The sequence below is a fragment of the Sporothrix schenckii genome, assembly GCF_000961545.1.
Source record: "Sporothrix schenckii 1099-18 chromosome Unknown Cont41, whole genome shotgun sequence".
In the NCBI taxonomy this organism is placed as follows: Eukaryota; Fungi; Ascomycota; class Sordariomycetes; order Ophiostomatales; family Ophiostomataceae; genus Sporothrix; species Sporothrix schenckii.
The window spans coordinates 1,341,470-1,354,148 of record NW_015971142.1 but is presented as its reverse complement, the minus strand read 5'-3'; the positions used below and the strand labels follow the sequence as shown (position 1 = coordinate 1,354,148).

The 12,679-nt window shown below is 54.5% G+C and overlaps 5 protein-coding genes across 5 annotated transcripts; 3 read left to right on the top strand and 2 right to left on the bottom strand.

Moving 5' to 3' along the window:
- Positions 1 to 233: 233 nt before the first annotated feature.
- SPSK_08150 (uncharacterized protein) lies at positions 234 to 569 on the top strand (the record flags this gene model as incomplete). Its single annotated transcript, XM_016734791.1, has 1 exon — positions 234 to 569. One exon carries the CDS (start codon positions 234 to 236, stop codon positions 567 to 569), a length of 336 nt encoding a protein of 111 aa, XP_016590759.1.
- Positions 570 to 3,924: 3,355 nt separating this feature from the next.
- Positions 3,925 to 4,992, bottom strand: SPSK_07717 (uncharacterized protein; the record flags this gene model as incomplete). The annotated part of the gene is made up of 1 exon (XM_016734374.1): positions 3,925 to 4,992. The coding sequence occupies one exon, from the start codon at positions 4,990 to 4,992 to the stop codon at positions 3,925 to 3,927; it is 1,068 nt and encodes a 355-aa protein (XP_016590758.1).
- Positions 4,993 to 5,698: 706 nt separating this feature from the next.
- SPSK_08176 (uncharacterized protein) lies at positions 5,699 to 5,995 on the top strand (the record flags this gene model as incomplete). Its single annotated transcript, XM_016734814.1, has 1 exon — positions 5,699 to 5,995. One exon carries the CDS (start codon positions 5,699 to 5,701, stop codon positions 5,993 to 5,995), a length of 297 nt encoding a protein of 98 aa, XP_016590757.1.
- Positions 5,996 to 7,942: 1,947 nt separating this feature from the next.
- SPSK_07259 (FAD-binding protein monooxygenase) lies at positions 7,943 to 9,844 on the top strand (the record flags this gene model as incomplete). Its single annotated transcript, XM_016733923.1, has 1 exon — positions 7,943 to 9,844. One exon carries the CDS (start codon positions 7,943 to 7,945, stop codon positions 9,842 to 9,844), a length of 1,902 nt encoding a protein of 633 aa, XP_016590756.1.
- Positions 9,845 to 11,284: 1,440 nt separating this feature from the next.
- Positions 11,285 to 11,903, bottom strand: SPSK_08002 (PLAC8 family protein; the record flags this gene model as incomplete). Its single annotated transcript, XM_016734654.1, has 2 exons — positions 11,285 to 11,578; positions 11,652 to 11,903. 2 exons carry the CDS (start codon positions 11,901 to 11,903, stop codon positions 11,285 to 11,287), a joined length of 546 nt encoding a protein of 181 aa, XP_016590755.1.
- Positions 11,904 to 12,679: the final 776 nt, after the last annotated feature.

Below are 12,679 nucleotides of genomic sequence, written 5' to 3'. Positions count from 1 at the left end.
TGACAGTCACAGCCGTCTTTGGACTGTTCGACCTGCAGTAGCGTGTTGCATAAAGAGGGTGCCTCTCCAGGCAGGCATGCGCGCGAGAAGAGCTTTTGAGTGGCTGCGGCAGCACGCACAAAGTGCCGTCCACAGTTTGCTGTGGCCTGTCCCGTTTGTGGACCACCGCCCTCTGTACGGTTCCCACGCTACTGCACGTCGCCGAGCACTTTGCATGTCACTGGACTGTGCCCATGAGTCGAACGGGAGATGTGCCAGTGCCAGATGCAAAGGTGACCACATACGAAAGGGACGACAATGAGACACAAGAGCGAGGCGAGAGAGAGAGAGAGAGCGGATATGTCTCGTCTAGGACAACAGTTGACAAAGTCACGAGAGCGGTTACTGCGAGGTGCAATGGGTTTCCAACGCATGAAAACCTTGCGCTCATCACCGTGTCCGAGAGAACATGGGGAATGTTACGCCAAGCAGCCAACAATGGTTTCCAATTCAAGACACGACACCTCACATTGGCTGCGCAGCTGCCGAGTCGACAACTCCAAATTGTGTCGCCTTTTCCTCAAAAATGAACACTGGCCTGACGTCTGACGATTTTTGCCACTGGCGGCTTTCGTTGCCGTGCTGTGCCATGTATGTAAGCAGAAGGGGTGTTGTCCAAAGCCAAGGCAGCTCTTCTTGGTAGTGCGGCGCGGCAAAGGCGTGTAAGTCGAATGGGGGCGAAAAAAGGCAAAAGGGTAAATAAAGGTGGGGGACCTGTAAGGTGAGGGTATTGTACACTGCGCAACCAACCTGCGCACAATCCGTTTCTTCTACAGCATGATTTCCGATCGGAGATGCAGCTGCAGCAACAGCTGCAGTTGTGACGACAATTCAGGGGGGTCTAAGAACCAAGGTGCAACACGTCGCGGCAGGGAGGCGGAGGACTTGAGAATCGTGTGATTACACCTGACCTTGAATTGCCATCGGATCTTTTCGACTTGCCTGGTTTTGGGTCCATGACCCTGATTTTGACGTTGCCTATTGACTAGTCAACAAAATGAGCGCACCCAGTCCTACGTATTCCTCGTTAGACTCCATCGTCACCTCGTGTTTTATCTTCGGTTTGCTCGTCTTTGCTTTTTTAGTCTATTAATTGAAATTTTTATTTTCTCCAAGTTCCTCCACCGAAACGATCTGTTTGGACAGCCTGACGACCTTTCAGTTGCAGAAGAGGCCGCCATTTGGTCCCGCATGACTTTAGTGTTCCATGAGAGACAAACGGACGTTGGAAAATGAAAAAAAAACCCCGGAGTTGGCCTCGACGCCAGAAGACGTCATAATCCTACCACACACCCCGTCAACCACTCTGTCCTCTGTCCATTCTGTCCTGCAGGGTGAAGAACCTCTCTGTCTCTGTCTCTTGCATTTGGCCACCAAGGCTAGGGGTCGAGTCGGAAGAGACAACGAAGAGGGTCCTCCCGATCCTGGAACCCCCTGCTCAACAGCATCTCCCTCTTTCGATCCTGCCCCTGCTGTCTGGCGCATTGACCCAACAAGCCTCTGCAAGTGTCTTCTGTCTGCCAGTCTTGTCTATCGCATTCCACACTCCACACATACCCTCCCGTTTTGATCTTGGACCGTGCCTTCTGGCCCTCCCTTGTCAATGTTTACCTTGCGGGAAGGCCATCGGTCCAGACCTAGCTCAATGGCGTCTGCATCCTCCCCTGTCGTCTGTGTTCCCAAACTGTGCATGTTGTCCTCTTTACCGGGGGCCCTTGCTGACTTAGGCAACGAAATAAAAACCCTCCAAACATCGAGGCAACCAGATACTGTCCAATGAACGGGCGACGATGCTTCACCTTGCGATCGTCGGTGTCATCGGTGTCATGATGCAATTGTTCGTGGAGGGGTACTCTGAGGCGGAACATCCCCAACAAATCTCACGCACAAAAGCCAGAAATGAAACGCTACCCTGAGCCAGAGACACATCAAGGACATGTGATGTTGGCAAGATGTGGGACGGGGGAGCATCTGCAAGGCTGCCCATGAGAGGCGAAAAAAAAAATAAGTAGGGTCCTGAATCGTAAACACGACAGTGTCCAGTTCGCCAAGTACAGCTTTCCATGCAACATGGCGAGGCGTCGTCATCAAGGATGCCGCCAAACAAATGACAAGACAGGATGCACAGGCAATGACGACAGGAAAAGCGCGTGGATGGATTGCATGGTTCATAGGTGCAGAGATGCAGGCGCAGGTACAACACGAAAGTCATTGGTCTGCGTCGCACATGGATGTGCACATTGGGCAGAACGCCGTGCCTTGTCAAAGGGCGTAACAATACTGTCGGACAGTGTCTCAAATCAAGAAACGTGTAAAGAACAGGACGGAAGACAGACGACAGCCGACAGGCAACCGATGCCAAGAGACAAGAGACACTCTGAGAAACAAATGAGTGTTGGCGGTTGAAAACAAAAAGAGAAAGAAACGCAAAGAGTTTCGTCAGGTTGAGCCCCGCCGTCGGCGATGTCCAGATGCAAACAAGCGACAGGGGCGGGCCAGCCCTGCGAGGCAGATTTTCAGAATTGGTGGAGACATGGAACCAAAAAAAAAAAAAAAAATTCTACGTCAGTCCGCTGACATAATTACATGCAGGACTGCCTCAGGAAAGTCCTGTGTGCAAGAGCATCGATCCACCTCCTTTGCGCCTGGCTTTCAAGGCGTCCGGTCAAAGTGAGCACAGCGTTGCATTGCCCTGTGGGGAGAAGAGCAGCGAACTCCATCTTCAGCCTCCTCCCTGTCCCAAAGCAACCTAGTCTCCCGAGCCGGACCCCGTCTTCTGTCGTGTTGCGTGGTTGGCCTCGCGGTTTGTGGCTCAGGCCACACACTTTCGCCTGAGAACGTCGTCCTCCGTTCTGTTTCGTGGGCATTCCAAAAGGAGAAAACACTCGCACACACTGTGGCTGTGTCAAGGTGAAGAGGTGCTTGGGGACAGGGAGGTGATCCTTCGATCATGCGCGGCGAACAAATGTGGCTTTCACATGATGGCTCGCAAACTACGGCTTCTCCAGTTTCGGGGCAGTCGACCCGCTGTCCAGCGCGCGACAAAAAATACACCTGTCAAAACAATTTGCCCGTTCTTGCTTTCACTTTTTTCTTCAAGGTTATTTTTCTTCTTTTATTTTCTTTTTACGAAAATTGACTTCGTGTCGTGTTCTTTACGCTTGCCTTGCCTCAGTCCTTCTTCCTTGGGCCTCGCCTTGGGTCGCCGTTTCACCATCGATGCAGGGGCCAGCAGTGGCTGTGATGTCTTTGTGCGGCTGTTTGAGCGCGTCTAATGATACGACAAGACGACCAGTGTAAGAATCCATGCAGACAGAGGGCATTGCAAAAAGCACAGGCCGCCGAACGCTGTTTGTCGCAACAACCGCCGACCCAGCAGCACGGCCTTGGGGTTGACGTCAAAACCAGCTGGCCCGGCCACTGCAGCCCGACGGGTCTCTTGTGACGGCCAATCTGTAGGCGATTGGCAAGAAAGCAATTTGTTCAGGTCCTTCGAGAAAAAATGCATGCACTGGCCGGACTTGTCGGCCAAGGTCGATGATCAATAGCCGCCGAGAAAAAAAAACTGACAGAGAGACGGAAACACCACTTGTCAACACAATCGGCGTCTGCCACCAAACGGCTAGAAGAAGATACATTCAAAGGATGTCGAGTCAGTTAACAGCGTAAGCTGCAAGTGAAAGCAAGAGCATGTAGGCAGAGTGATATATACACAATTCGACAAAAAGGAATATGAGTTACACCTTCCAAGACGGGAAGAAACAGCAGCGCTTCTTCGCTTTTATGGCAAGGAAATCAACACTGTATGAAGAACAGAAAAAAAAGGAAAAGAAAAAAAAAAAGGAAAAGAAAAAAGGAGACGAGACGAACACAAACACGTCCGTTCTAGCGCTCATCGTGGGCCGGCAGCTCCTCAACCTGCCGCGGGTATGCAGACAGCTCAACGAGTGGCTGCTGCCCGTCAGAATACGACTTGGTGCCGCTGCTGTTGACGGCATAGCCACCGGCAAGGCCGCCGTTGGCGGGCGAGTTGGACATTGGCGTGCCCCCCGTCGTGCTGTGCGGAGAAAAGGGTGTGCCCGAGTTGTTCATGTGTGTCATATCGCCGTAGCCACCCACTGCACCGCCGCCTGGACCGCCTGGACCGCCAGCGTTCTGGACAGGTTGTGCCATGGCCATGCCGGGCGGCACGGTGCCGTTCATAAGTGCCTGCAGCTGCTGGTGGCGTTTGCGGCGCTCGTACAGCGCCCAGGTCGCAAACGCGATGGCCACGACACCCAGCGAGACGCCCACACCGGCGCCGACGGCCGTGACGTTGGACGATGAAGACTTTGCATTCGACGAGGAGCCGCCCGAGGTGTCGGGCGAGGCAGCGGACGAGCAAGACGCCGCGTCCGAGGCAGAGGCGGCCGGCACGCTGCTGCTCGACGATGTCGACGCCCCATTGGTCTGCGTGGTGTTGGCCAGGATGGCGACGCCAAACATGAGCTCCGACGCGCCCAGCACAAACATGTCTTCGTTGTTGGCGCACGCAATGTTGCCATTCTTGACGACCAGGGGTCCGCAGCAGTACAGCGGCGACCCGGCATTGTTGGACGTGCCCGTCCAGCTGATGGGCAGTCCGCCCTTGGGATTGTCGTTGACGCCGGCACACTTGGCCGGGCAGCCCGGACCCCAGGCGTTGTCGGTGCAGCTGCCGCGCGAAATCAAGTACGGGGACTTCTCGGCACTCATGCAGTAGCCCGTGGACAAGCAGGCGCTTCCGGAGTTGCAGCAGTGGGTGGTGCCAGAGTCGGCGCAGGGATAATCGGCGGACGAGATGGAGCCGTCGGGAAAGTAGCAGGTGCGCTTCGAGGCGGCACCAGCAGCGGCAGCCGACGAGGCGAGATGAAGGAATACGAGGACGGTGGCAGCGATGGCAGCATGCCTTGACGGTATCCGAAGACGAGCCATTGCGTGAGAGGAGTCGGAGAGAGGCGTCGGCGACGAACAACACAAACGGAAGGGCAGAAGCAAACAAAGGGTCCAATCGATGCCGTTGACGACAGACGCTAGATGAAAGGCGAAAAGAGCGTGACACGACACACGAGAACCGGTTAGCGGGCGATGGACATTGCCAAGAGCCGAATTTGATAGTGTAAACAACGGTTGACGGGCCGATACTATTGTGAGGCTGAAAAAATACGGCTTTACTACTCTCGATTCGATGCGCCGCGTATTGGTGGACAATCCGCGATGTCAACAAAATAACAGAGAAGAGAGAAGGAACAAAGAGACAGACCACTGGGGTAGAGTTCAACAAAAAAAAAAAAAAAAGGGAGCAGATATAAGGGAAAGGAAACAAGACTCCGACCACACAAGACACAGATGAGGAACAGACGGGGGAGTTAACGGACAAAACGGACATGGAGTCCGGTCAATGATTGACAGTGACGGCAGGGAATAGGGCCCAACTTTAATCAAACAGAGAACAGAGTATGGCAAAGCATGGCAGAGAGGCCTATACGGCGGTTACGCATCCTGGGATCCAAGAGCCGTTGAGCCGTTCTGGCCTTGGCATCCATACATCGTAGAGGTGATGGTTTGCAGGACCCACGTTGTCGCCTCGGCTCTCCACTTTAAGTCTCCGCTATGCCATGCTGGCCACGGCTTGTTCATGATGCATGTCCCACACGAAAGAAACGGAACCAAACCGGAGCCAAAGCTGCCATTGGAGATTGGGCAGGGGAAACAAGGATCAACGCGCCCTGCGACATCAAGTGGAGGCGACTGGAGACGAAGAGTGCAGAAGAGAGTGACTGAAGACAGGGAGACAAGTCAGATGCAAAAGGAGGCGCAGATTGTGCAGTGTGCAGAGCAGTGGACAAAGTTGGCCGAGCGTACATGTAAACGTACTCCGTACTCAACCAGGAACAAGAGTTGGAAGAAGGAGTGGATAGGAGAGGAAAAGTCATGATTGAAGCGGAACCCCTGCAGCGGCGGGAGGATCGCCCTGGCAGACGCGAGTGGCTGTTATTGGCTGGGATGGGCAGAAGGATTCAAAGGAGACGGCACCGTGACTTGCAAATGGAGGAACAGTGGAGGACAATGGCTGTGATGCATTTTACCTGCAACACCTGGATGAGAGGAGAGATGTAAGGACCTGGAGAAAGGGAGAGGGGCTCAGGGGCAAGCAAAATGCACCAGAAATATTGTTGCATTTGGTTTGCGTCTGGTTTGCATAGAATTGACGTTTTTCAAGATGCAAGTTGATGTGGAGGATCAAAATTAATGGGTTGGGGGACGAAGGATTGCGATGATCCCTGAATCTGTCTCGAGGGCCAATTACAATGTATTTTACCTCACCTGCAACTCTTCAGGGGTTAAAGTCCCGTTTGGCAATGAATCCTTCGGACCACTACCAGACTGCGAGATGAGGAATTGCGACGGGTTTTTTTTCCCCATTTACATTCCCAAGACAGAGGATTTCATCACCATGTTGCAGATTGCTGGTTTGCATTTGTCAACGGAGCACGGACTGCACCTCTCAAACAATCCTCCTCCAATTTGACCTGCGATGGCTGTTTAGTTGGCATAAGAACCTGACTAGGACAATGAAACGGACCAATGAGCTCTCTTCGAGCAAGATCTATGAAGAATGAAGGAGAAGAATATTGACACAGAAATACCTGTCAATAATGCCACATAAAATAACCACGCCAAGTTAGCCGCAATCCGGTGGCCCAAACCGCTTTAAGCTTAAATGAAGAGGTAAAAGTGTTAGGGGCTAAACAGCCATTTGGTCCTCGTCTGGTGCAAAGTGAGGCTCCAGTCACCTTGGTACCTTTTTCAGTAAGTTAAAACTCGAATGCCGTGCGCGTCTCCCTCGTAGGGCAGAGCTTTCACAGTTTGTCTTTGGCTTTTCGTTCACCAAGTAGCAATAATTCTTACAGGCTGTAAATCCACAGACTAATCCAGGAGCTACCTACGCAAGCTGTAAATACAACTTGTAAATACAACTCACTTTCCAAATATTCAGATTACGGAGACTTCTCGGCCTTGGTTGTTGTATTCTTTCTCGATCTGGGAATGACCACATTGCTGGACGTTGCCAAGAAAGAAAATAAAGCCTCGGTCCCGATCGCTGGCCAGCGAAACTTACGATGTATGCGAATAACGATTCCGATCGGACTAATAACGCCCGCCTTGTGGCTAATGCTGACACGGAAAAACAAAAACAAGGCTGAAGCTGCCCCCAGAGCTAAAGCGCCTTGGGGCCTTCAAGGTGAAGATCGGAGCTCGCGCGAAACAACCGCCGATTTTGTACGTCCAGATTGTCGTAGTTAGAGTACGATCCGGACGCTGAATACGTTGTTGGATGTCCAACAAACTCCGTGAATCATCGTATCACAGCATTCGATTTTCGTGATTCATTTGGCCTCGTATTGTATTTTTTCTCTTATTTTTTTAATAAAATTTGGAAAAGAAAAGAAAGAAAAATGAAGCGAAATATCTAAATTCCACGTGAACAATACATTGACCCCGCTCCTTACCCTCCCCCAACACAAACATATTACTTGACATCCATCTTGCTGACCTATTACGTTCTACACAATAAGAAATGTTCATTACGAGACGGGACAATGGTTCTTCCATGTCGTAGAACACGTTCCTCAAAGTGCACTTTAGAGTGGACAGCAAGGCAGACATGACGTTGGTAACTAGGCCGACCACGAAAGGGCAGGTGCGACCGGCCTCGCGCCGTCCAAATTGCCGGCCGTCGACAGACGCGCCGTACATCGTTCTTTCCGCAACTTTTAACTCTTAAATGCGTTCTTTCCTTTCCTGTCATTCTACTCTACCTTAATAGGACTTCACATCAGCATCCACCCCCTTTCTTCTCGCTCTCCCTCACCACCGCACCATGTCATACGATATCGACGTCCTCATCGTCGGCGCCGGCCCCACGGGCCTCATGCTCGCCACCGAGCTCACCGCGTTCGGCGTGTCGCTGCGCATCATCGACAAGGCCCCCGTCCGCTCCGACAAGAGCCGCGCCCTTGTCGTGCAGAGCCGCGGCCTCGAGCTGCTGGAGCGCCACGGTCTCGGCCGCGCTCTCGTGGCGCGCGGTACCCTTGGCGAGGGCATCGACATCCACGTGTGTGGCCGCCGCGCGGCGTCGCTCAACATGCGCGACTTTGACTTCAAAGACACGGCGTTTTCGGAGACGCTGCTGGCGTCGCAGACCGACACAGAAGACCTGCTGGAGGCGCACCTCCTCGCCCAGCTGGGGCCCGGCCACCGTGGCATTGAACGGCCGGCCACGATCCGGTCGATTGTGGCTGACGAGGACGGTGTGAATTTCGAGCTCGTGCACGACAACGAGGGCGGCGAGGGCGTCGAGGCCGGCGGCGAGGGCGCCCAGGGCACCACCGAAAAGCTGCGGTGCCGGTACGTCGTCGGCTGCGACGGCGCGCACAGCAGCGTGCGCCACGCCGCCAACATTGCCTTTGAAGGCGATGCCTACGAACAGTCCTTTATGCTCTGCGACGCCCACATCCGCAACTGGCCCGGCCGAACGCCGGGCCGCGCACAAATGTTCTGGGACAAGGGCTTCATGGCGCTGCTGCCGTACGCCGAGGCCAAGGGCATTGTCCGCCTCATTGCCTGCCACCCCCTGCCCGCCGATGCCTCGGCCGAGGCCCGCGCGCAGCAGGAACAGCCGACGCTCGAGACGTTCCAGCGGTTCTTTGCCGACACGGCGCATTTCCACGGGGACAACATGCCCCAGCTGTGCGACCCGATCTGGGTCACGGCGTTCCGGCTGCACCACCGCGTCGCCGCCGCCTATCGCTCGGGCCGGCTGCTGTTGGCCGGCGATGCGGCGCACATCCACAGCCCGGCGGGCGGCCAGGGCATGAACACGGGGCTGGGCGACGCCGCGAACCTGGGCTGGAAGCTCGCGGTCGCCGTACGTGCTGCGCGTTCCGGTCGCGCCACCACCACGGCAGGCACGCCGGGCCAGACGGACGCTCTCCTGTCGTCGTACAATGCCGAGCGGCGGCCCGTCGGCGTGACGCTGCTTAAAACAACCGACACCATGTTCGTGGCCGCCACCACAGCCACACCCTTTTACGTCTGGCTGCGCAACAACGTCGTCCGCTGGATCATGCCGCTCGTCCTGTGCGCCCGTCGCCGCCGTGAACGCATCATTGGCTCTATGAACCAGCTGCGCGTGCGCTACCGGCGGAGTCCCGTAGTGAGCGTGTCGCCGGGCTGGACGGGCGTGGTCCGCGGCGGCGACCGGGCGCCCGACGGTAAAGTCGTTGCGGCCGGTGCTGCGACGGACGACGTGTCACATCTCCTCGAACACCTCTGGCAGGGCGGCCGGGGCATCACGTCGTACCACTTGCTGCTGTTTACGGGCACGCCGCCGTCGTCGTCGTGGTTTTCCTCGGCTGCGTCCAGGGCCGCGACAGCGTCCGCCACAACCAAGGCTCTTGTCACCGCAGCAGAAAATGCGGCCACGACCCTTGTTCCGGCCGGTCTCGACGCTACCGTCGCACACATTGTTGCCGGCTCGTCCGCGCAGGCCCAGGCGCTTGTCGAGCAGGAGCAGCGGAATGTGCTGATCGACAAGGATGCCTACCTGCACGGTCGCTACGGGTTTGGCAGTCGGCCAGGTTACGCGCTGGTGCGCCCGGATGGACATGTCGAGCATGTCGGCTGGCTAACGAGTCTGTCGGAGCTGCCCGCGTGGTTGGACGATCGTGATGCGGCAGCAGCAGCTACAAAAGCGAGTCGATCCTGGTGGAAGTGGTGGTAGATTATGATTGTTGACGGTGTTGCTTTATATGTTTTATCGTTTACAATACCACTCTTCTTTCTTGCTATCAAATTTTGAAAGCTTTGCGACAGCCCAAAGATTTTCCAAAGGACACAATTCCGTCTTCTCTTTTTTCTGCATCGTGACATATACCAAGCAAATGATGAAGAGTCCGCTTGCGCGTCTCCTGAAACGAGAGCGCCAAAGCTTAACCTAAATTCCGACGGAGAACGACATACAGAAATGCAAAGGCTTACAGGAAAGTCTCACCACGGACCTTATTTCGTACAATGCAGAGCTGGCCGGGCGGCATTTGCGGAGCCATAACAATGTGGGAGATTACGCAACTAATTGATAAAAGAAAATAACAGGAAAACAACCTGTGTTCAAGCCAATGCGACGACATAGAAACATAGACCGGCCTAAACAAGCCACGAAATTCAACGGTCCAAACAACGCACAGAACAACGCAAGGCAAACAATGCGCCGATCTTCTTCGAACACGGTACGTGGACCAAGCTCTCTTGTTTCGCCAAGGTAGCCGAAAGCAGCAACGGCTATCATTGCTCGTCGAGGGGAGGGCGCCAAAAGCGACTCAGCCCACGGCATGTGTCGTCCGTACGATAGGGCCGTGGCTCGCCCAATCGCGGTGTTGTCCTTCCCTCCCTTTCATTGCGATGCTCTCTTTTCACACAAACTTGCCAGCCCAAAACGACGACAGGGCGACGGCGCCTGACTCGACCGCCCCCCATTTGCTATCAGCCCCATGAATTTGCCGTAGACCCAAACAAGCAACGTCCACTTTCAGCCGCAGCTTGGCGGGCCAGACACCGATAAACCGTTTTTGTTTTCTTGGACACTATTTTCGTGCCACACCAAATCAAGGGCGTTTTGTTTTTGTTGTGGGCCCCCATGCCACGAAACCAACAGAAACGTCGGCGCAGAGCTAGAGCCAGACCACAAGACACAAAAACGCGGCAGCAATGGGAGGTCAGATGTCTCAATATTGAATAACTAACTATTAGATTCAGCCGTTGCTTATTTTGACCAGCAGGCGATCCCCAGAGTGTGGTCGATCGTTGTTGGCATGAAATGAGAAAGCTTTTCTGTTTTGTTTTATTATTTTTTTTTTTGGAGAAGAGCGGGTTAGAGAAACAAAGAAATAGTATTTTGGTCGGTCCGACGTATTTGCAGGGCGTCTGAGGCTCTGGAGTGTTTTATGTAAAGGATAGGATAGGCGAAAAGAGCATCGTCTTCAGAGTTTAAGAAAAGAAAAGACCGAGAGAAAAGGGAAGAGAAAACCGTCCGCAAGAAAGATGCAAAATCCAAAAGCTAAAACAGAGAGATCTCATTCCACACGTCCCCGTTTGCAAAGTGGTATCAAATTAATTGTGGTGCACGGGGCATCACATCCCAATGGCAAAGCGACAGGCAAGATATTTACTGGGGAGCCGGAGCCGCAGCCGGAGCCGCAGCGGGCGCGGCCGCCGGGTAGGCCATGCCGCCGTCGGGCTGGTACTGCTGCTTGACACCAGCGTTGCCCTGGCCAGCGGCGTCGCGGGCCGTGACCTCCTTCTCGTCCTGGGTCAACACGCAGAGCGCACAGCAGCACGAGGCGGCAATGTCGACGATGCAGTTGCCCTCGAGGTTGTACTTGGAGCGAATGTCGGCGCGCTGCAGGGACATGGGGATCCAGTGCAGACCGAAGCAGGCACTGCCGCAAAGCAGGAGGCACTGTGTTGTCAGGTCAGTTTTGAAAATGAGAGTGAGCGAGAGAGGCATTCGTCTGCCAACTGGGCCGACATACCGACGTGTTGATGGGCTCGTAGCCCTGGAGAGAACCATCCTTGTGGAGACGGTGATGGGTCTTGCCAAAGGTGACGCAGGGCAGGCAGTACGTAATGAGGCACAGGTCGATGGGGCTGCAGCAGCCGAAGAAGGCCTCGCTCCAGGACTGGGCGCCGTCGGGCGACCGCTGGTTGATGTGGTCGGCAGGGCGAGCCAGGACATCGTTGAAGCGCTGCTTCCACTGTTCGACGTCCTTGTCGTTGACAGCCATTTTGTTGGTGGTGAGGTTGGTGACGCGGAAGAGAAAAGGGTATTAAGAGGTGGCGAGTAGAGACGAGTAAAATTGGGTGTCAAAAATACGTATCGTTGAAGAGAAATGGGAAAAGAGCGACGAGAAGTGGTTGGACGAAGAAGAAGAAGGGGAACACGAGAGACAACCCAACAGGCTGGGATGGGCTGGACAGGTATTTATGCCTTCTTGGGCCTCGTTCGAGACACAGCAAGAACGCCCTGGCAGGATGCCAATACGGGGAGAGATTGCACACTGCAAGCCACAGACATGACAACACGGAGCATGTGGGCACATCGTTGTCTTGGACCCCAGGCCGATGTCCCAGATACCATGCAAGCCGCGCCCATGCAGCCCAAGCCCAACGTACCTGATTCTTTCCCCGTCTCCAGGCACGTTAGCCTGTCCCATCTTTTCTTTTGCTGTTTCTCTTGCTATCCCTTTTCTTTCATGGACCAACGACAAGCCGATACCACGGACCAATGAACATCCTCTGCCTAGCGAGACGGTTTTCATGCCAGATCATATCCCAGTTTCAGCCGTACTTCAGTCTCCAGTCTCCAGTCTTCTCAGGGTCGTGCGCTAGGCAGGTTCAATAAAAGTCAAAGGGTAGCGGTCCTTACAAAGCCTGCCGTTGTGCTTCTCCTCGTGATGAAGTAAAAAATGCGCCTTGTCCTAACAATGCCGGGTGGAGCCCCATCCGGTGTTGGTGTTAGTCCAGGCCCACCAGACGCATTTTGCATCGAGGCAGTTCTTTT